Consider the following 24267-nt stretch of genomic DNA (forward strand, 5'->3'; position numbering starts at 1 on the left):
TTTGCTTTTAATTCCCTTGCCTTTGGGGATGTGTCGAGTAAGAGATTGCTACGGCTGAGGTCAGAGAGGTCTTTTCCTGCTTTCTCCTCTAAGGTTTTGATGGTTTCCTGTCTCACATTCAGGTCCTTTATCCATTTTGAGTTTATTTTTGTGAATGGTGTGAGAAAGTGGTCTAGTTTCAACCTTCTGCATGTTGCTGTCCAGTTCTCCCAGCACCATTTGTTAAAGAGACTGTCTTTTTTCCATTGGATGTTCTTTCCTGCTTTGTCAAAGATGAGTTGGCCATACGTTTGTGGGTCTAGTTCTGGGGTTTCTATTCTATTCCATTGGTCTATGTGTCTGTTTTTCTGCCAATACCATGCTGTCTTGATGATGACAGCTTTGTAGTAGAGGCTAAAGTCTGGCATTGTGATGCCTCCTGCTTTGGTCTTCTTCTTCAAAATTACTTTGGCTATTCGGGGCCTTTTGTGGTTCCATATGAATTTTAGGATTGCTTGTTCTAGTTTCGAGAAGAATGCTGGTGCAATTTTGATTGGGATTGCATTGAATGTGTAGATAGCTTTGGGTAGTATTGACATTTTGATAATATTTATTCTTCCAATCCATGAGCAGGGAATGTCTTTCCATTTCTTTAAATCTTCTTCAATTACCTTCATAAGCTTTCTATAGTTTTCAGCATACAGATCCTTTACATCTTTGGTTAGATTGATTCCTAGGTATTTTATGCTTCTTGGTGCAATTGTGAATGGGATCAGTTTCTTTATTTGTCTTTCTGTTGCTTCATTGTTAGTGTATAAGAATGCGACTGATTTCTGTACATTGATTTTGTATCCTGCAACTTTGCTGAATTCATGTATCAGTTCTAGCAGACTTTTGGTGGAGTCTATCGGATTTTCCATGTATAATATCATGTCATCTGCAAAGAGCGAAAGCTTGACTTCATCTTTGCCAATTTTGACGCCTTTGATTTCCTTTTGTTGTCTGATTGCTGTTGCTAGAACTTCCAGCACTATGTTAAATAACAGCGGTGAGAGTGGGCATCCCTGTCGTGTTCCTGATCTCAGGGAAAAAGCTCTCAGTTTTTCCCCGTTGAGGATGATGTTAGCTGTGGGCTTTTCATAAATGGCTTTTATGATCTTTAAGTATGTTCCTTCTATCCCGACTTTCTCAAGAGTTTTTATTAAGAAAGGGTGCTGGATTTTGTCGAAGGCCTTTTCTGCATCGATTGACAGGATCATATGGTTTTTCTCCTTTTTTTTGTTAATGTGATGTATCACGTTGATTGATTTGCGAATGTTGAACCAGCCCTGCATCCCAGGAATGAATCCCACTTGATCATGGTGAATAATTCTTTTTATATGCCGTTGAATTCGATTTGCTAGTATCTTATTGAGAATTTTGGCATCCATATTCATCAGGGATATTGGCCTGTAGTTCTCTTTTTTTACTGGGTCTCTGTCTGGTTTAGGAATCAAAGTAATACTGGCTTCATAGAATGAGTCTGGAAGTTTTCCTTCCCTTTCTATTTCTTGGAATAGCTTGAGAAGGATAGGTATTATCTCTGCTTTAAACGTCTGGTAGAACTCCCCTGGGAAGCCATCTGGTCCTGGACTCTTATTTATTGGGAGATTTTTGATAACCGATTCAATTTCTTCGCTGGTGATGGGTCTGTTCAAGCTTTCTATTTCCTCCTGATTGAGTTTTGGAAGAGTGTGGGTGTTCAGGAATTTGTCCATTTCTTCCAGGTTGTCCAATTTGTTGGCATATAATTTTTCATAGTATTCCCTGATAATTGTTTGTATCTCTGAGGGATTGGTTGTAATAATTCCATTTTCATTCATGATTTTATTTATTTGGGTCATCTCCCTTTTCTTTTTGAGAAGCCTGGCTAGAGGTTTGTCAATTTTGTTTATTTTTTCAAAAAACCAACTCTTGGTTTCGTTGATCTGCTCTACAGTTTTTTTAGATTCTATATTGTTTATTTCTGCTCTGATCTTTATTATTTCTCTTCTTCTGCTGGGTTTAGGCTGCCTTTGCTGTTCTGCTTCTATTTCCTTTAGGTGTGCTGTTAGATTTTGTATTTGGGATTTTTCTTGTTTCTTGAGATAGGCCTGGATTGCAATGTATTTTCCTCTCAGGACTGCCTTCGCTGCATCCCAAAGCGTTTGGATTGTTGTATTTTCATTTTCGTTTGTTTCCATATATTTTTTAATTTCTTCTCTAATTGCCTGGTTGACCCACTCATTCGTTAGTAGGGTGTTCTTTAACCTCCATGCTTTTGGAGGTTTTCCAGACTTTTTTCTGTGGTTGATTTCAAGCTTCATAGCATTGTGGTCTGAAAGTATGCATGGTATGATTTCAATTCTTGTAAACTTATGAAGGGCTGTTTTGTGACCCAGTATATGATCTATCTTGGAGAATGTTCCATGTGCACTCGAGAAGAAAGTATATTCTGTTGCTTTGGGATGCAGAGTTCTAAATATATCTGTCAAGTCCATCTGATCCAATGTCTCATTCAGGGCCCTTGTTTCTTTATTGACCGTGTGTCTAGTTGATCTATCCATTTCTGTAAGTGGGGTGTTAAAGTCCCCTGCAATTACCACATTCTTATCAATAAGGTTGCTTATGTTTATGAGTAATTGTTTTATATATTTGGGCGCTCCGGTATTCGGTGCATAGACATTTATAATTGTTAGCTCTTCCTGATGGATAGACCCTGTCACTATTATATAATGTCCTTCTTCATCTCTTGTTACAGCCTTTAATTTAAAGTCTAGTTTGTCTGATATAAGGATGGCTACTCCAGCTTTCTTTTGGCTTCCAGTAGCATGATAAATAGATCTCCATCCCCTCACTCTCAATCTAAAGGTGTCCTCAGGTCTAAAATGAGTCTCTTGTAGACAGCAAATAGATGGGTCTTGTTTTTTTATCCATTCTGATACCCTAAGTCTTTTGGTTGGCGCATTTAATCCATTTACATTCAGTGTTATTATAGAAAGGTATGGGTTTAGAGTCATTGTGATGTCTGTATGTTTTATGCTTGTAGTGATGTCTCTGGTACTTTGTCTCACAGGGTCCCCCTTAGGATCTCTTGTAGGGCCGGTTTAGTGGTGACAAATTCCTTCAGAGAATTCCTATCAGAGAAACTCACTATCTGGAGAACATTTGTGATGCTTTTATAAAAATAAACAGGTTTTTAAATTTTTTTTTTTTAACATTTATTTATTTTTGGGACAGAGAGAGACAGCATGAACGGGGGAGGGGCAGAGAGAGAGGGAGACACAGAATCGGAAACAGGCTCCAGGCTCTGAGCCATCAGCCCAGAGCCCGACGCGGGGCTCGAACTCACGGACCGCGAGATCGTGACCTGGCTGAAGTCGGATGCTTAACCGACTGCGCCACCCAGGCGCCCCAACAGACAGGTTTTTATAAAATAAGTCATCCTTTAACTTATTAACAGTAATTTGTATTTTGTATATTAGTTTTTCCTCTAGTGGAATAACCCTTGAACTTGTTTTGCATTCAGTGAGTGGTTTGACTATTCTGGTTCTAAATAAATGCTTCCTTTTTAATGTTCTCTTTTCCTAATTAACAATGTGCCAAGCAGAAAGAGAAAAGTTGTGCACTTTAATTACAATAACCCCAGGCCACTGAGAATTCTTATCACTATCTCAGACTGTGCATTCCGTGTTCACTTAGAAACGGCATTGGTAAAAACTTCATGTAAGCTGTGGATTTGAACTCTGAGGTGGTGAGGCCGTCCATGAACAAGAGTAGAGAGATTTATTCCAGCTTTCTTCTAGCCATGCTGTACTCTTGTCCTTAAAAGTGGGAAATTACTATTAGCCCGGGTTATTATGAGGGACAGGGAATTTGACAGGTTGTAAAGGTTGGCAGAAAGCATCATCAGGAGCCCAGAATTCTAGATCAGCTCTGCCACCAGTGCTCTGTCCCTCTGGGCAAGTCACATGGACTCTATGAGCCTCAGATTACTCTTCTGTAAAATGGGCTTGTGCTCGCTGATCTCTAAAGTCTTTCTTTAAAAGTCAAAATTTCTTTGACTCTTGTAATTCCATATTCCTTTCCCTTTGTTTATCTCACATCCTTTGTTTCCCCAAACTGAGAAGTAGCCTCTGACTTCAAAAAGATATGTGATATCGTGTTGAAACAGACTAATTTTTATAAGTACCAAAGGATTGTATCCAATGAATAATATATGCCTTATTTTACTCATTGGAAAGAACAGGGAATCTGGAATGATTTCCATTCTCATCAAGGTACCATTTCATAGCTGCTGCAATGCATCTGCGGTCCTTTTCTCTAAGGAGTTGCCTTCAAGACAGACTTCCTAGGTGGGCTAATAGGCAAGAGGAGACCTCAGCTACCTGCACCCATCCTCAGTTTCTCTGTGTTCTCCTGATTGACGTATCTTATTAGATACTTAGCACCAAAAGGTCTGCATGAGAGGGTATTATGGATATTGAACTAGAGGTCATATGATCCAAGTATGGCCCCAGATCTTCTAATGAGATGCATGAACTTGATCTCAAGTCACTTTTCTTTGTGGCCTCAGTTTACATATTTATGAAATGGGAAGTTTGGACTGGATGGTGTCTAGGCTCTCTTTGAACTTTCAACTTTAGTCTGAGTTGGGACAAGGGACATTGATGAATTGAAAAGGGACAAGGATGGTGGTAGTTTGATGGGAATATGTTTGGATGAGGGGCAGAGTCTCACCCTGTAAGGATTCCCCTCCAGATATTCTCTTGCTTAAATAGGCATGGCCAGCTAGGCCAGGCCAGGACAGAGCCAGAATGTCAAGACAGAGCCATTGTGGGAGAGTCTTCTGTACCTAGAGGGAGCTTTGATGAGTATGTGAAGTGTTATTTAAATGGATGAATAAAAGGGATGTCAAGAAGTCTAAAATTATGGCTCCTGCCATCAAGGGGTTCACTGCTGAGTTGGGAAACACAAGGGCAGCATTCCAGGGCCTGGAGTCCAGACAGTGGAAATAGCACCTCAAATATATGCTGATTTTATCAAGATATGGAAGTTTATTCCAAGCTCATATTTAGAAGCACTCATCCATGGGTGGATAACCCTAACCAGGAGGAGCTGGAGGAACATCCTAGAGGTCTTGGTAGTTCCCTCTTTTGTGGAATAACCATTTTTTCTCTGGAAAGAGTCTGATGTTCTCTTTTTAAAATATCACTTGATTTTAGCATTTTGATGATGTACATTCAGCTCTGTCTCCGCAGAATGCGTGCAATTGGAAGGATAGGTAAGCTATGTGTAGGATATAGGAGAGGAAGAAAAGATGGTGATGTGGGGAAAAACATAATGACCAGTCTTGGGGTGAGAAAACACAAGATATATTAAGGAGACAACTGGTAGACCAGTTTGGCCACTAGGACTTTTGAATAGGGGAAAAAAGGCTGAAAACACAATTTGGAATCAGATTATGAATAGTATGATGCAGTCAAAAGAGAGACCAAAGATAAATGCTAGCTCTGCCATTTATCATCTGCATGCCTTTGAGCAACTTATTTAATCTTTTTGAGTTTCTATCTCCACACGGTGAAATGGAGGTAATACTACTTCTACAGGACTTTTTGAGGATTAATAAAAACAATGCATGAAAAGTTCCTGGCACAGTAAAAATGGTCAATAAATGTTGATTTTCTAATTCCCAGGCTCTTTCCACCTCCATAGTGGCTGCTTCTCTTACAGACAACTGGGACAGCAGCAACCAGAAAGACCTGGCTTTGAGTCAGGCTCGGCCAGTTACAAAGTCTTTGATCTTAGTCAAATCATTTAACCTTTTTGAGCTTCAACTTACTTATCTACAAAGTGAAATGAGCCATAATTACTTTGCAAGATTATTATAAAGTTTAGAAATGTATTATGTTACGCACACAACCATACCTGTTATTTGCGGGGGAGAAAGTAGGTTTCAGGAAATCATGGTGATGGGGGAAAGAAGGAGGGAATACAGGGGGCACCTCAGTAGCTCAGTTGGCTACGTATCCGACTGTGGCTCAGGTCATGATCTCGTAGTCCTTGAGTTCGAGCCCCACCTCAGGCTCTGTGCTGACAGCTCAGAGCCTAGAGCCTGTGTCGCATTCTCTCTCTCTCTCTCTCTCTCTCTCTCTCTCTCTCTCTCTCCCTCAAAAATAAATAAATGGTAAAAAAAAAAAAAAAAAAAAAAGGAGGGAAAACAAGGAGTTACCATTGAGATCCTTGAATTCTCAACCAAGAGCCTAGGATTTATCTTGTAAGTGGTGGTAGTCTTTGAAAGTTTTTATTTTTCAGATAGGGCATCATAAGACGACGTGAAGAGTACCTTGACTTTGATGAACACAGTACAAGAATGGCAAGAATGTGCACAGGGCAGAGAGAACAGCTTGGGGGTAGAAAGGCCAGCTTCCTGGAAATAAGACCCAGCTCTCTTCACATATGTGCTATATAGTACTTTTACTGACAAATGGAATATTTCCTCTTTAATCTGACGATTTTGAATATATGAGAGAGATAGACAGAAATGGAGAGTAAGAAAAGGACCCAGAAAAAGAGAGAGAGTCGAGGAGAGAGGTGGAAAGATACACAGATACAGAGAGACAAGAAAGAGGAAAGTGGTGTTCCAAGATTCCTGGATTTTTGTGTGAAGACATCTGGCACACAGCTGTGCAGGCTGGATGCAGGTGGCTTAAGAGAACTTGCATCCAGGTATAAACCTGGAATCAACAGGCTTGAATTTTCCACTGACACGTGGGCTATTTTAAATAAAACTGTGGAGAATTGATGTGAGGGTAGTGAGAACACCACGTCCCCTGTGTCATCTCTCCTCCACCAAAATGTGCCCAAACACCTGAGAACGGCTCCTTCCCTGCTGTCTCCTGATCACCTGTTCACCACCTTTCTCTCTTCCTGGTCCAGAGATTTCTGATCAGCAGTGTGCCTGACCAGAAAGCTCCCACGCCCTCTTTCTGTCCTTTCTGTCACATCCTTCTGTTTTCAACCTGCTTGCTATTTTTTGCCTAAAGGAGGGTGAGTCTGCTTTTGTGACAAAGGTGTTTGGCTTAGCTTATTCTGAAAGCAGAATGGCTTTAAGTTCAGTTTATGTTTGTCATGTCTTCTTCCCCTCCTGCCCCCTCCCTTCCCCTTCCCCTCCTTTCCCCTCCCCTCTCCTTCCCTTCTTTTCCCTTCCCTTCCTAACCAGGCATCCAAACACTGGATGCCTGATGGGCATTGGCAACCTACAAAAGTCAGTTTCTGTTGCCAGAGTTGTTTATGCTGTAAGGGCTGGGGCCCAGTGTGCCCTGATTAGAGAAGGCAGCTAGTACCTGTGCCTGTGAAAACCCATTGGGAGGAAATAGGGGTGCTATGGAGCAGCACTTTGAAAGACTCTCATACCCTGGGGGAGTGCCAGCTGTGTGAGCCTAAGTCAGGACTGCTGCAGATCAGTAGATTTTGTGACAGTCTCCCAAAGGACAATGCCTTGTCTCCTAAGAGTTTTTCTCAGGCCACCTTCCAGGTCTGAAAGATCCCATTGTCCTGCTGAGATGGATGGAAATGGTGGCACCCACGATAACCTTGTAGGGGCCCTTTTTTCTGGATGTAGCACTGTTTGCTCTAGTGCAATATCTCTTTCTTGTTTCAAAGAATTTGTGATGAAATATTTCATACATCAAGTTCATATAAAAATAATATGAATATTCACAGGTACCTGGCATCTGTCTTAAGAAATAGACTATTATAGAGCACCCAAAGGCTTCGGTGCCTCACACCTCATTCACATCCCTTTTCTAACTTCCCCCAGGTGTTTTAGTCATTGTCTTACTTTTTGGGGGAGTTAAACCATATATATATATATATAGATAGATAGATAGATAGATATATAGATTTATTTATCTCTAAATAATATATTAAATTTTGTTTGTTGTTGAATTTTATATAAATGGCATCAAACTGAATATGTTCTTTTGCAACTTGCATATTTTGCATGGAATAATGTTAGATTAAGCCATGTCAACACATTAAATGCTCATTCATTTCTCCTGCTATGTAGTATTCTATTCCATATATATATATATATATATATATATATATATATATATATATATATTCCACATATATATATTCCATATATATATATATATTACTGTAATTCACTTATCCATTCTCTATTGACAGATATATGGGGTGCTACTTGTTGTTATGAATAGCAAATTTGAAATGCTTTTTACTGTTATAAATTGTGATGCTCTGAATGTGTTTTGCACATGTTGTGGTACACATGTGGGAGGGTTTCTCCAGATTTTGTAAGCTGGGGTGAGATTGCTAAATTGGTGTGAGATTGCTGGGTCAAAAGGTACGAACGTTTTCTACTTATTTCCAAGTATTTTTGCAAAATGGTTGCACACATGTAACATTGGTGTATGAGTCCCCGTTGATCCCATCCTTGGTAATATTCTTTTATTGCCCAGCGTTTACCTTTTTGCCAATCTTGTCAGTATAAAACGGCAGCTTTTTCTGGCATTAATCAGCATTTCCTTAATACTTACGAGATGAAACATTTTCTATTTGTTAGTCGTTGATGCTTCCTCTTCCATGTTGAATTCTTTGTGTGTTTCCAAGACATCGCGATGCATTTGGCAGAGTCCTGTCTGTGGCTGAATTAGGATAGAAAGGGGCAGAGGGAAGGCATATGTTGACAACAGTGTACTCCTTTCTCTGTGCAGGCCCTGAGGAGGCAGGAAGTGGCCGCTATGGACCCCGCTATACAACCGACATGGGAGTCAGTGAAGATGATGACGGATTTGAAGACGACTTAGATTTGGATATATCCTTCGAGGAGGTAACAAGAATCTCTGCTCTTAAAACCTGTGTGTTTTGGTTTTCCTGCTGAACAAGGCAAGTTAGCTGTTGGACCATGAACATTCTACTTAAAACTTATTTAAGCGGGCCCATTTGCTCTTAATACGTATTTATTTTCTCTATGAGGCTCCAGGTGCTTATAAATTAGTAGCAACTAGCATGCTAATGTTGTGTAGCCAGCCCCTGCCTGCTGACTGGCAAAAACATATTTAGATTTCCCACCATGTGAAAATATACAGTCAGGTATTAGAAGGAAATGAACAATTCTTTGACAAAGTGAGGCATCTTCATGATATTATAACAATAAAAATCATGTAATATCAGCTTTACCACTGGTTTTCTGTATAGCACAGGGCAAGGTACTTAAAATCCTTGAGCCTAAAGTTCTTATCCATAAACTGGCGTCAGTACTATCTGCGCCATCTACATCCTAGAGTTTTGAGAAATAACAAAAGGGACTTTTCAAGTATTAGACACCAACCATAAATGAGGCTGTCTAAACACTGTGTTGGTGTTAATCCTGAATCCTTTCTCTTCTCTGGCTCTAGGTTAAACCACTTCCTGCTATCAAAGGAGGACATAAGAAATTTTGGGGGGAATCCAAGATGGCACCCAGGTCAAACCCAAAGACCACTTCTAGGCTTGTCCCCCCTACCCTAGCGTCTCTCCCAATGACTACAGTGGCTCCTCAGCCCACTCCAGCGGAGAGGAAAGGGAAGAATGGTGTGGCTATAATGCCGAGGCTCTTTGACATGTCTTGTGATGAAACGCTCTGCTCAGCTGACAGCTTTTGTGTCAATGACTACACCTGGGGGGGCTCACGGTGCCACTGCAACCTGGGCAGAGGTGGTGAGAGCTGCTCAGAAGGTAGGCCCTTGGTCGGGAAAAGAATGTGGTAGGGAGGTTGGTCCCATTGGGAGCCAGAGGGCAGTTTTGTGGTCCACACATGGTTTCTTCTAGCCCTTTTTCTAAGAGAAGCCCCTTTTTCTATGTACTCGTGATTAAATTAGCTACACAGGAAAAAGGTAAGGCAACTTCTGTTGCTTCTAGTTGAATAGCAGCCTTGTGTCTATGTGTGCCACAAATGTAGTACTTTTGAAGCAATCATCCTAAAGGCACCTTGGAGAGGTGGACTTTACTTTGATCACATCTCTACCGAAAACATGCAGCTGAAGCATGTTGCGTGAAGGTTAAGAAAGATAATAATTGAGCCAACTTACGCTTACACAAATGTACAGCTGGAAAACAGGTGTCAGTGGTCTTAAAGCCATTGATTTCTTTTTAGGTAGCAATTTAACAATCTCCAGTTTCTCCCTAAGAATTTCAGAAGCTCTAAGTCCCCAAGAATGAGAATCATAAGTGTAAAAAGTAGAGACAATAATGAGCTAGGTTTAATAGATTATTAGGGGTTTTCACTTAATGATATCCGGGCAACGGCATATATTGATTTTTGCACTTGAAGAAGTGAGGAAATAACATTCTTTTATGTTCTCTTTTTCTCTTTTTAGATATTGTTATACAGTATCCTCAGTTCTTTGGCCACTCCTTTGTAACCTTTGAACCTCTGAAGAACTCCTATCAGGCATTTCAAATTACTCTTGAATTTAGGGTAAGAAGGATTAGTTGTTTGATGAATGCCTATTGGATGGGCAGCTTAACACATCATTGTGCCACATCAGATGTGGTCGGGTGGGGGTGCAGGAAGCAGGGAGGTAAGTAGAGAAGGTAAATATGACACAGGGCCTGTCCTGAAACCTGTTCACAGGGTAGTGAGAACACTGGGCACGTTCACACATTCAAGGGTGCCAGCGAGTGGAGGGTGGGTCCTGTATGCTACTGAACTATGGAAATGACTGGCCGACCAGTGAGAATGTGTAGGTCCCAGCTCTGTTGCTCATAATTGTGACTCCTCACAGGCCAGGATTTCAGAGGTATAATGCATTCCCCATTCCCAAATCCCTTTTAGAGGGAGCCCAAATGTCTGCCCTCAATGCTATGGCTGTAGCTGAACAAATAGGAAAGCTGCTATACAAAGCCCTCGCACATAGTGAGGGCCCAGCGGACGCTCTCTGATTTGAATCAACTGCACATCAGAATTCAATCAGCGACTTCAGCTTCAAGTTATTCTTTCGGGCATCTCAGACAACAAGGTTTGAGACCTGGAAACAAGCCTCCTTTGAGATCATGATCACAGTGTTGAGTGTGTTGAGTGTTGAGATCGTCCAAAAGATGATCTGTCTCCGGCTAGGGCAGCCAACATGGGTGAAAACCAAACTAGTCTGTCAGTGGGGCTGATTTTATCGTCCTGTTCTCCTGACAGAAGGAAAGAAGCAAATTTGCATGCTTCTCCACAGGGAGGGAAGTAAAAAGAATGAAAACAAAACCAAAAACAAATAGAGTGCTCTTTGGTGGAAGTAGAATTTGATGGACACGCAAACAGCCTCTCTGTGACCGTGGTCTCTGCACACATTTTCCCGAAGCTCTGCTGGTGGACCCACAAAGCCAAGTAAAGAGCAGGTCAAATGCGGAGTCACCTTTCTCTAACCTCACTGCCATTTGTCACACACTGTTTATATCGCTGCCGTTTTTTAAAGGGAAAAGAACTGAGAATTGGCAACTGGGAGTTAATTGGAGTCCATGAGCTTGCCCCTTTGTAAATAGGACCACAGGGAGAATGCTCAGGTTTCATATTCATGAGTGTTTCCAGGTGGTGCTCATTGTTTGCGTGGCGTTTGTTTGTACAACAGGCGGAGGCAGAAGATGGTTTACTGCTCTATTGCGGGGAGAATGAACACGGGAGGGGTGACTTCATGTCTCTGGCCATCATCCGACGTTCACTCCAATTCAGGTAACTCTCACTAAAATCCCACAGATTTTTAAAATACCATCCTACATTATGTTTTTACATTTTTATAGAGTAAAAAATACATGGAATGGCTTCCTGGAGATAAAGGTTACTAAATAGTGGCTTATCGGGACTGCAGGGTCACCCTTGGAACTTGAGTTTCAGAACCCTGTAACCATCCATTCGTTCAACAGGAAATATTTCTTGAGCACCCACGGTGTACCAGGGACTGTTGTAGATCCTGTGAATGCAACAGTGAGCCTAAGTGATCTAGTCCCTTTGCTCCTACAGCCCTAGTGGATGTGATGGGAAGGAGGCTGAGATCTTCTCCCTGTCCCCTGTGGTAGGTCGGACTGACATCCCTGGGGAGCAGAGAGGAGCCTACAGCCTCCTGAGGGCTCCCAGAGGCTCAGAGCCCATCCCTGTTTTTCCCTCTGGCTGTGGCAGGCTGTCTGGTGTTCCTCCTCTGCCCTGGTCATTTCTCTCCCAATATATCTTGGAAGCCATCTTTGGTTTGTGTGTGGTTTTCTGGGGGCAGAGTTTTGTGAAGGTGTGAGTGTTTTGGCCACCCTCAAGGGTACACAAGCACCTATCTGAGAATGACCGATGAGGATCAGCCTTGTCCTTCTCCATAGTGTACTGGTTAAGATCCTGATGGCACTGCTCCTCTGCTCCCTGACTCTGAGCAAGTTGACTGTACGTCTTTGAGCCTGCATTTTCTCCCAGGGCTCTTGTGAGGATTAGGTGAATTAATACATACAAGTGCTTAGAGCAGTGCATGGCCCATAGCAAGCACTCAATAAGCATTAACTGTCATTGTCTTTTGATTATTTCAGCACAAAAATTATTTGGGTTAAGCTGAAGAAGACTGAAACATCCCACTTGGGGTAGACAGTGGTCCCCTATCCTCTGCTAAATGCTTTGATTCATGGGAGTTTGATTTTAGGGCCAGGACCTGGGGCAGTGGTTCTCACCCTTGAAGGATCTGATAGACTTCCAGTGGCATTGGCTGTGATTGGCTGCTGGCCGCTCTCCAACTGGGCAGCTGCTGTGGACTCTGGTATCCCCCTCTAGATGAGCCTGCTCTGCAATGCCTCTCGACCCCATTTCAGTCCACTGAGGATCGTGGAGACAAAGGGAAGCCATGAGAAGGGACTGTAATTAGTGCACGTCCTGAGAAGGACAATGCTGGTCATGTGTCCTTCCCTACTGGCCATCTCAGGATCTGTGGGGGAGTGGCATGGTGGCTGCCTGGAAGTTGACTGGAAAGGGTCAAAATCATGGGTGTAAGGCATAGTGACTGGTGGGTACCCTGGGCCATAGGGAAGTTGGGAGAAAAAACAAAGCAAAAACAAGAATAAAGCAATCATCTGAGAATGTTCCCCCTCTGCCCACGCCTCCCCCCTATGGAAACTGCACCTGCATTTGGGCACAGCTGAACACAGATGGCAGTGCTAGCCAGCTGGCCAAAATGAGTGTTTTTTGACATTTAAATAATATCGCTGGAGCCTGTCATTTGGGAGTTGGGGGAAGTCCCCAGAGAAATACCTGGAAGCAAAATGACTCAAGTTCTAATTCTCTGCTCTTGGGATCCACTTGAAGCATCTGGCAGTCACTGAGAAGGAGGGGGAGGATCTTAGTTGCCCATCGTTTTCAAAGCTGCAGAGAAAATCAGGTTGAAGGAGGCCCCACATTTGAAAGGTCTGCGGGCAGATTAAGATAAGTAGATTGAGGCCGGCCCAGAAAGCAGGTGTTTAGCTCTTTCCTGTAGAGATTTAAACAGTCCTTGATATTCATAAACGTAACTAAACAGATTGACTCTCAGAGAAGCCATTGCCCCAGAAGCGGTATCCGTGGGGCCTGAAAGCATAACGAGCTGGTTGATCAAAGAGCCTTTCTTTCTTTTTTTTTTCTTCCCCACAGGTTTAATTGTGGAACTGGGGTTGGCATCATTATAAGTGAAACCAAAATCAAACTGGGGGGCTGGCACACGGTTACACTCTACAGAGATGGGCTGAACGGGCTGTTGCAGCTGAACAATGGCACCCCGGCGACTGGCCAGTCCCAGGTGAGTGTGAGCCTCCCAACCTGCCCACCCACCCAGCACCCACCATGCGCGTCCCAAGAGGGCCCTGCTGCCGAGCTCAGGCCACGCTGGCGGGATGCAAGCTCCGGATGGCCTGGTTTTCGTGGCAAACCCGTGCACCCCAGCTCTGAGATGCTCCTGCATCTCAGTGGCTCTTACCACTCTCGGTGGGCTTTCAGGGCACACATCCATCCCACATCTACTGAGGAGCAGAATCGGATTTGCAAGCGTCATTACTGTGGGGGCGCAGAAGCATGCAGTTGGCTTTGTGCCCAGGGACATGTTCTTTTTCCACAAGGACATCAAAGCCAGGGGTAGAAGAAGGCCTGTATCAGAAGAATAGAAGCCATTATTAGTGCCAAACACAAAGCTTGCTTTTAAGGCAAGGGTGTTGCAATTCTGTGGCTTTAACAAAGAGTTCGGAAAGTTTCACTTGGTTCAATATGCAGGAATGATCCTTTCATCTACCATTTTGGGGGGCCATGGTTATAGGAAGCGGTAAAACAATTTAACTGTGGGGCTACTCAGTAAATCACCTAGGTATTCACATATTCGTCATGCTCTGGGCAATTTCAGAACCATGTTTAGAATAAACAGTTTGGATTAGCAACCTGCCAAGGAACGGAGTGTGTAATTATAATCAGGCAGGTGTCTGTTCTCTCAGGAAAAATGTAGCAAGAAAACCTTTGTGTATATGTATATAGCTTCCTCCCTGCCTGGACTTTTTTACTGGCAAGATATATCCTATAAAGAGCCATGCTTTGCTGATTCCCATTAATTTGGACCCCAAAGCTTCCAAAGGAACAAGAATCCAAATATAGAGAATATGAATCCAGTGAGATCGCTTATGCATATATGCATGTACTTCTAAGGAAAAAAGACAGGATAAATGAACTACAGAATCACATAAATCCCAGAACAATAGCCCTAAATATGATTAAAATTAAGTTTGATAGGAATAAAGAAGCTTTGAACTTGGATCCAAAATAGTAATAGTGAATATAGGGCAGAGAAGCTGTAATAAAAGCAACAACACATGTGAAAATGTCTTATGTTTTGAAGCAAGGAAGTTCAGTAAAGGTTAATAAGCAGAGCCATGTGGTAACAGCAAGCTGAAGAAATTACAAGTTGTATTAATAGAGGCATAGCATCTAGAAAAAGCGAGGTGATGATCGTATGATATCCTAGTAGCCCTGTATATAGCTTCCAGTGCTCTAATGGTAACTCTAATCCTCTAAGAGGATTGCATTCAGCTCTGTGATTGTACTCGAAGAGGTCCTCTAAGAGGACCACAGACATATTGGAACATGAAGGCAATCATTGAAACAGGAAACTGACCTGAAATCCCTGGAGTGATTCATTGAAGGAGCATTGTTTAGTTTGGAGAAAAGAAGGTGAAGGTGTGGATGGTGCCTTTTCATAGAATCAGAGAGGGAATTTGGGGAGAGAAGGACTTACTCTGTGCCCCCCCCCCCCCAGGCTGATGTTGAATGGGAGAGCCTAAGGGAGTAATTTTAACTCCACTTAATCATACAAAAGTGCACAGAAGTGCAAAGGACTATCTCAGGAGACGGTTTCCTGTCCTGTCCTTGGGGGTGTTGAAAAAATAAGTTACCGAAACCTTTTGGTAGGGATAATACAAGGGCTCCGGAAGTCAATGTGAGCTTGGCTTATATGAGTGTTTGTATTTTTGCCAATCTTATCCTTTGAATGAATATAAGAATTAATTGCAAGAAGCATACAATTTTATGGCTACTCAGGGCAGCGTTTGCCGCTCTCCTCCCGGGACTTGCTAGCAAGCTGTATAAGCAGGACAGCAGCTGTGGAATGTTTAGTAAACTATCTTGGGAGATAGTGACTCTGTCTTATATCAAGGTTTGCAAAGTTCTTCAGTGCCTGTCTGGCTTCAGCCTGACCCTAGGGGAGCTCTGTAGTATAAGTTATACCTCAGAGCGGTCCCAACCCAAAGCTGGTCAATTGGACTTTCACACTTTGGCACCCATCAAACACTGTTAAGTGCTGTGTCGGGGGAAATGAGAACTCCAGGGCACTTCGAATTCTCTGCCTCGTAGGCAAAGCAGGCTCCAGAAACCCAAAGCAACCCTCACCAGAGGAAGGTAAAAGCCAGCTTTTACCAGACTATTGCCTGGGACGTTGTAAGGGGGGCTCAGGGTTGCTGTTCCAGAAAAGGAAAAAAGCGCTAAGTGGTCAGGCTCCTGGTACAGTCCTGAATCAGGGAACAGACTGAAGATGGGTTTCAGGAGTGAATTCTGAGGATCTTAACGAAATAAGCCAACAGGGCATCCAGTTCATCCCACAAAAGCAGTGTGCCCAGAGGCTGGCAAACAGTCCTTACAATTCACTGTAAGCACTTTACAGCTGCCTCGCTCATATTCAGCACACTATTTATAAATGATTCTTATCCATTCATTAGAAAATATAAAGTAACGATTAGATGTTCTATTTGTTGGCAACATTTCGTTTGCCACATTTCAGTGGCTTACGTTCTGGACTTTAAAAATTCTGGCAACATGCTTTTTCCCAGTCCCCTTTAATCCAAATGAATGAAATATTTCTGTAATAAAAAAAAAAAAATGACCAAGGGTGCCTTAATTTTGTCCCACCTAATGTTCAGGTCTGTGTTTTGTAACCTCAAAACCTGTTTGTGGTTTTCTCTAAGATTAGAAATGTCCCTACCTCACCGTAGTAACACACACACACACACACACACACACACACACAAGTTGTATCCATGAGCAAATTTCAAAATATTTTGCAACACAATCTGTGTGGCAATCCTCCCCCGCACACACGATGTTTCTTGCAGGATATAGTATAAAGGTGGCTGGGAATAGGAAAGGTAAGCGTTGGCCCACATATACACAAAATTAGCATTATCATCTTTTGAGACGCAGAATAACCCTGTGAACCATCCAAGGTACACAGTAAGTTGGTGTCAAGACTGGAAAGACAAAGTTTTTGTTGGATGCCCGGCCCAGTACCCTGCCCGTTGGGTTGCTCTTGGCTCTGACCTACCTTCCCTTCCCTTCTAGGCTTCCAAAATCATCCCTTCTCGAAACACAGCCCTCTGAGGAGCTCACTGAGTTTCCTACGGTAACCAGGGGTTTAATTTTCCAGTAAGGCAATGTCATAAACATAAACACAGATGGAAGAAAGCAGTGGGGCTGTAAACTACATCTTAACCATGTCCCTCATTAAAATCTGTTGTGTTTTGGCTTTTGATTTTGTTTAGTGAGTTACGGTTTTCTTCTTTCTTACAGGGCCAGTACAGTAAAATTACCTTCCGGACGCCCCTCTATCTTGGTGGGGCTCCCAGTGCTTACTGGTTGGTTAGAGCAACAGGAACAAACAGAGGCTTTCAAGGCTGTGTGCAGTCGCTCACCGTCAATGGGAAGCGAATCGACTTGAGGCCCTGGCCACTGGGGAAAGCACTCAGTGGGGCCGACGTGGGTAAGTGGTTGCCCAGTGGGCCAGGGTGCTCTTGTGGGATTGCCTTTCTGGTGTGGGCCAGGGCAGTAAGAAGCTTCATGGATTGAAACCCTAGGCAGCTGGCTAATGTCAAACTTTAGGAGGGAGGTGGCCCAGGGGACAAGCTTGGTGCTTTGCAGACATGATGACCTGGATCTGAATAGCAAGATAGGATAAACAATATGGCGCACCAAACCCTTGGTTGTGTCCTGTTGCCCTTGGCTCTCTTCACGAAGCATGGCATGGTCTCATCCAACAAAGCAGCAAGCAGTTCAGCGCTTTCACCCTCCCTTACTCACCCAGTTCAGTGGAAAAGCCAACACAGTAATGTAAGAAGAGGTTTCGTATGCTCTCTGCTTCCAAAAGAAATGGTCACGTTCTAATTCTTGACCACTGTGTCCAACTTTCTCATATGCCCTCTCATTAACTCTTCACACCAGCTCTAGGAAGTAGAAATTGTTATGATACCTATTTTATACATGAAGAAACTAGGGCTTGTAAAAGTCAAATAACTTCTCCAAAATAGCAGGCAGAGCTAGGACTGATTTTTATTTTTCAGCGGTTTAAGCTTCACAAAAAAACTGAGGAGAAGGTACACAGATTTCCCACCTATCCCCCACCCCCACACATGCATAGCCTCCTCTATTAGCAACACGCCTTTGTACCTTTGTTACAGATGATGAACTTGAATTACCACTTCAGTATCACCCAAAGCCCATAGTTCATATTATGGCTCACTCATGGTGAGCCGTAGTTCATATTATGGCTCACCCCACCCCCCACCTCTGGCAACTACTGACCTTTTTATATTCTGTATGATTTTGCCTTTTCCAGAATGTCATATAGTTGGAATCATATGTAGCTTTCTCAGATTGGCTTCTTTCAGTTAGTAATAATGCATTTTAGTTTTATTCATGCCTTTTCATGGCTTGAGGGCTCGTTTCTTTTTAATGCCGGATGATATTCCATTGTCTGTATGTACTGCAAGGCATGTTTGTCATGCCTACTGAAGGGCATCTTGGTTACCTCCAAGTTTTTGGCAATTGTGAATAAAGCTGCTGTAAACAGTGTGCAGGTTTTTTGGATGGACATCAGTTTTTAACTTCTTTGGGTAAATACCAACAAGAAGTGTGATGGTTGGATCACATAGTAAGAGCATGTTTCATTTTGTGAGAAACTGCCAAATTGTCTTCCAGAGTAGCTGTTCCATTTTGCACTCCCACCTGGAATGTTTGAGAGTTCCCGTTGCTCTACATCTTTGTTAGCATTTGGTGTTGTCAGAGTTCAGATGCTAACAGATGTGTAGTGGTATCTCATTGTTGTAAGTTGCATTTCTTTGGTGACATATGATGTGGAGCATCTTTTCATACACTTATTTGCCATCTGTATGGCTTCTTTGGTGAGGTTTTGTTAAGGTTTTATTTAGCCCATTTTTTTAATCAAGTTGTTTATTTTCTTGCAGTTGAGCTTTCAGATATATATATATATATATATATATATATATATATATATAGGGCAACAGTCCTTTATCAGATGTGTCTTTTGCAAATATTTTCTCCTAGACATGGCTTGTCTTCTCTAACTTTAATGAAATCCAGCTTATTAGTTATTTCTTTCAAGGGTCATGCCTTTGGTGTTGTCTCTAAAAAGCCATCGCCTTACCCAAGGTCATCTAGATTTTTGTCCCCATTATCTTGTAGAAGTTTCATAGTTTTGCATTTTACATTGAGGGCTGTGATCTCTTTGAGTTAATTTTTGTGAAAGGTGTAAGGTCTGTGTCTAGATTCAGTTTTTTGCATGAGGTTGTCTAGTTGTCAGAACCATTTTTCTGAAAAGACTAGGATTGCCTTTAAAGCAGTAAGGACATTTATTTCCGTCACTGAAAGCAGATAGATAATTCTAAGGTTGGTTAATTCAGTGACCATTTTAGCCTGGAAGGGGTGCCATAACACAATACCACAGAATGGGTGGTTTTAGTAACATTATTTTTTCACAGTCTGGAAGCTGGAAATGCAAGCTGAAGGCACTGGAAGGTTTAGCTTCTCCTGAGGCCTCTCTCCTTGGCTTGCAGATGGCCACTGTGTCCTCATCGGGCCTTGTGTCTGTGTCTGTATCCCTAGTGTCTCTCCCTCTTCTTATAAGGACACTGGTCAGATTGAATTAGGTCCCCCCCTTAAGACCTCACTTAACCTTAATTAGCTTCTCAAAGGCCCTATTTCCAAATGCAGTCACATTGGGAATTCGGTCTTCAATCTATGAATTTTTTTAGTAACTTCCTCCTAAAATCCCTTTGTCTAGATGAGTTGGTGCTTTGCATATAGCAAGCATGTTGTAAGTATTTGTTATTAATATTATTATTAATATTCTGGCTCCACCCATTCAGCAGGGTATCAGTTGTTTTTTCTCTCTTCCTTGGACAAACGGGAAACAGTCATGAAATCCAGATCTGCAGTCCTGAGGTTGCAGGGTGACCCCTGACAGGTAGCTGAGACCTTGCAAAGTTGAGCAAGGACCGATTTCTGGCAGTGTTTTATATTCTCACATTGTGCAAAACCAGCCTCTCCATTGAGCAGGTGGTACCAAATGGGCCCACCTTGCTGGCTCTGGGTCCCCCCCCCGAAGCTGCTATTGGATTATTTGATGTCTACGAGCCTTGTGATGAACTTTAATGGCAGGCATCAGTCTCATTGCCTTTTTTCATTTTTTCCCCATTTTCCCCCTGGAGTGCTAGAACAGAGCTGGTTATTCAGCCTCCATACTTGCTTTACTTTGAGTTAGCCCTCCAGAAATTCAAGTTCTTTTAAATGCAGTGCCACCATGAGGGAATACTGGGCTCATACAAACAGCAGTGAATTTCTGGTGGAGATACAGGCTTCCAGAAGAAGGTAATGACAGTAGCAGAGTCACGGTTCCTTTGTCTGGTATCTCTAACTTGTCACTGCTATCTTCAACCACAGCTTTTTCTCTGTCCCCCTCCCCACCTCCATTAAAGCCTACCTCAACTCCTCAAAGGGGCCTTTCATTACTGAAGCCTTTCCCCTTCATCACCTTCTTTAGATTATTCCCAGCAATTAGACTCTCTCTAAACCCACATTCTAGAATAGTCAGTCATCTCAGCAAAATTTCGCATTCGCTAGCCCAGACTTTCTTTTATTATTTCCACGCAAATTCTTAAACCTAAACCACCGGAACTCAGTTTTTCCAATCCTGTCTTGGATTTCCACACCCCACTGGGTCAATGTGACAAGTTGGGAAACCAACTTCTCAAGTTATTTGAGACTCAAGACGTGTGAGGTGGCCATGGGTCTCACCATGGTTTATCACTGTTTCACTCATGCTTTCTCTCAAGATACTTTTTTAAGGATCTGCTTAATGCTAGTCATGATGCCAGGTCCTGGGGAGACAGTAATGAACAAGAAAACAGGATCCTACCTCAGCCCTCATGTAGCTGCCACAAGGAAAGACCAAACTGATCAAATAGTCACACAAGTCAATGAAAAATTACAATTCAGCGTGTTACAAAGAAGAAATGGTGGTATAATAATAGTGTATAATAACGGGATTTTATGGGCTGGAGCATTCTGAGCATATAACCATTCTGAGCATATAACCCAAAGCTGATATCTGAAGCATTTCTTTTTAAGCAGATAAGAGAGGGAAGATCATTCCAGGCAGAGGAAATGGCTTGTCCCAGTGGGAGTATGAGGGGGAGGTGGTTTACCATGATCTAGTCTGTGTTTTGAAACGATCCTTCTGGCTGTGGAAAGCTTATTGAAAGCGGTGTTCAGGGGGCACATGTAAACTGGCTGGAGGCTATGACGACAATCCAGATCAGAGATAATGACGGTTTGCTCTAGGCTGGTAGTGGTGGTGGAGATGTGGACCGAGTGGACAGATCTTCAGTCGGGGAAATAGACTGGCTTCAGTTACGGATTGGTGGACAAGGGGCAGGTGGTTGCTCACCGTCCATGCGTCCTTCATGCAGTCTGCCCCGTCCCACCTGCCGTTCTCTCCTCGGAGGCCTAATTTCTCTCCTGCCCTCACCTCATTGTCTTGCGTAAAGCTGGCATCTAGTAGGTTCAATGTCAATAAAAATTATATACTGATGATGAGGTCCTGCCAGCGCTGTCTGCACATGACCTTGCGACTAACTTCCTTCCTCCCACTCTCAGAGTTGACAGTTTTCCTTCTTTCTAAAACTCTGCACCCATCCTTCCCTACATCCCTGGACTTTGCTGCCAGGATCATCAGTTTAGTAACCCAAAGGTTCTTAACCGTTTGTGTGCTGTGAACATCTCTGGCAGTCTGGTAAAGCCTGTGGACTCTTCCCAAAATGGTGTGTCTCTTTCTTTTTTTTTTTTTTTTTTCCTAAAGGTTTCAGTTTTAAGTAATTTCCCCCTCCAACATGGGGCTCAAATTTACGATCCCCGAGATGAAGAGTCACATGTTCCACTGACCCCGCCAGCCGGATGTTTTGAAACAAATGATGTTTTTAAATGTAGAGAATAACATCCATGGTAGGAAACAATTACATTGAAATAAAGCTATGCAATCTGTTTGTTTAATGTTTATTTCTTTTGAGAGAGTGAGAAAGAGCGTGAGCACGAGCGGGGAAGGGGCAGAGAGAGAGGGAGGGAGAGAATGGGAAGCGGAGTCTGCTTCCCAACGCCAGGTCCTCTGTGCCTCAGAAACCAGCTCCTGCCCTCAGCCGTGCTCATCATTGTACTCCCGCCAGGCGAGGAACCCGGAGGCCTTGCTAGGGTCTGCCTCCGCCTTCAAGCTCTAGAAGGGACTGGCTGGGTCTCCCTTCCCCGTGTCTTCGCTCCCTGTCCATTTCCTCTGCTACCACCCCGGCCAGCCCCACGTTCCCTCCCCGTTGGAGTCCGTTCCTCTTTCCCACGCCGCCGCTCATGGGCCATCTTGCGTACCATTGCCAGCAGAATCCTGCCGCCATGTTGCTTTCATCAATGCCCCCACCCCACTCCCCCCTCTTAAAGGATAGTCACAATGCAAATTTGTAAAGTAATATCTTTTCCATGTGTAGCTAAAATAACCCAAGAACCTCGTTTCTTCCTGTGGGAGCCGCCCTTCTCGGGGAAAGAATCCCAGCCCACCCAGACCCGGGGGGGCTCAGGGGCTGTGAGAGTCCGGCTCTCATGGTTCCATGTCCATCACCCTGAGGAGACTGGATGCTGGCCATGTTCTCAGGCGGTGGCTGCAGAGGCCACCGGTCACTTCTGCCCTGAGCTTCCAGTGGCCCCGGCTGGAATTCGCTGAGGCCAGCCCACCCCAGCTGTGGCGACGAGCCATCTGGACGGGCCTTAATTAAACTCTGTCCTCGGCTCCTGAAGTCAGCCTCTTCGGCTGGCTGCACACTATACCCAGCCCTGCTCACGCTCGCAGCGAGGCTTCGTGGAAGAAAAGACGGGGTCAGCTCCACAAATACAGAGGACGGATGAGAAAAGGATGGGGGGCTTGCCCTGCTGAGATGGCCAACGGAGGCTTTTCATCCCACCAGAAGTGGGCTTGCAGTTCAGGCAGGTGCAGCATCACAGCCTGCGGGGCTCAGGGCCGGGCCCCTCACGGCTTAGTCAGAGATGTGCTCCTTTGTCCCTACCCCGGGAGCAAGTGTTTAGTACTCACTTGTGTTGTTCTGGGCCAGCTAGTGGCCCATCTGTGAAATTTATTTCTTATATACAAGGAGAAGAGGAGGACCAAAGAAGCAGGAGAAAAGCAGAGCAGGAGAAGTCCATGTGTTTCCATGTCATCTGATGATCTTGACAGTGAGAGTATACCCTGTATGGGCCTCTCTGATATGTGTTTGGTAAAGAGTATGGACCCATCTGGTGTTGAAGCTCTCACCGCTTTTTACTCCAGGCCACCCTCCTGTCCCCCATAAGATCTCAGTTTTGGAGGTGGGAGTAGGGATGCTGGAAGGCATATGCTGAGGTATTATGAAGCACCCCCCGCCCCAGCCCCTTCCTGCCCCAGACAGAGCAGTGGAAGGTTGAGGCCAGGTAATAAGTTAGATGTGGCTTCCGTGTTCCCCTTATTGCCTCAACTTTGAACCAACAAGGCAGTAGCACTTAAGGTAACTGGGGCCACACAAATTAGAATGCTTGGAACAGAAACACCATGTTGACACGGAAGGGATTGAAACACGCTCTTGTTGGAATAAGAGACAGATGGATTAACGCAGAAACAACTCATTCATCTTCGTCGGTGGTCGTAAAATTGTCCAAACAATTTACTATTTGATGTATTGTGTCCGCCATGTTTTAAAGATTCTTTGTGGGTCTTCATAAAGAACAGGCCAAAATCAAACTAAAATGAAGGGTACGTTCCACCTACCCTGAAGGCTGTTTTGCAGCTGGGCAGGGGTACAAATTAACACGAGTGGGAGCTGAGTGTGTGTATTCAGAGCTGGTGCGGTCAGCTCCAGCGTCTTGGACTGGCTCACGCGATGAATCGGTTTTGTCATTCCTGTTCTGTATTTAGGGGAGTGCAGCAGTGGACTCTGTGACGAAGCCTCGTGCATCAACGGCGGCACCTGTGCAGCAGTCAAAGCCGACGCCTACATTTGCCTGTGTCCCCTTGGGTTTAAAGGTCGACACTGTGAAGATGGTGAGAAAGAAGCAAGTTGGCTGCACTTTGCCTGCCCTGTTAATTCATGTCGATGTAATTTTTCATCAGTGTGCTCTTAGCAAGTCCCATAAATGTTTATGGGATTAAAATCTATACATTGTTGGGAGAGATGGGAGAATCTGTTTTGTTTTTTTATCAGATTGGAGTGCCTTTGAGTGTCAGAGTGTCAAGCCAACCATAGATAGGTTCATTTTAAGATGCTTCTGGGCCAGGCTTTGGTGGGCTCCTTTTGGCCCTCAAGTAACTTTGAAAAGGCTTTATGCGTGTGGTCTGTATCAGACTGAATTGAGAGCATCTGCAGCTCATGCTTCTGAGAATGACTGAC

General features: G+C 43.6%; 1 protein-coding gene and 1 long non-coding RNA gene across 3 annotated transcripts in view; one reads left to right on the forward strand and one right to left on the reverse strand.

Moving 5' to 3' along the window:
• Positions 1-24267, forward strand: part of EGFLAM (EGF like, fibronectin type III and laminin G domains) — a 187149-nt gene that overhangs the window by 125676 nt on the left and 37206 nt on the right. For both annotated transcript variants that reach the window (XM_086677412.1, XM_086677413.1), the window contains exons 8-14: positions 8742-8857; positions 9426-9744; positions 10386-10486; positions 11625-11725; positions 13646-13790; positions 17090-17279; positions 23796-23921. In XM_086677412.1, the coding sequence (XP_086533538.1) occupies positions 8742-8857; positions 9426-9744; positions 10386-10486; positions 11625-11725; positions 13646-13790; positions 17090-17279; positions 23796-23921 (1098 nt within the window). The remainder of the gene's footprint in view (positions 1-8741; positions 8858-9425; positions 9745-10385; positions 10487-11624; positions 11726-13645; positions 13791-17089; positions 17280-23795; positions 23922-24267) is intronic.
• On the reverse strand, positions 8452-13548 carry LOC147584078 (uncharacterized). The gene is made up of 3 exons (XR_015240839.1): positions 13271-13548; positions 12697-12838; positions 8452-8672 (listed from the first exon to the last, which is right to left on the reverse strand). It is a non-coding gene; the product is annotated as an uncharacterized LOC147584078 (long non-coding RNA).

Source organism: Puma concolor, chromosome A1 (genome assembly GCF_028749965.1).
Source record: "Puma concolor isolate L17-30 chromosome A1, mPumCon1.1.hap2, whole genome shotgun sequence".
In the NCBI taxonomy this organism is placed as follows: domain Eukaryota; kingdom Metazoa; phylum Chordata; class Mammalia; order Carnivora; family Felidae; genus Puma; species Puma concolor.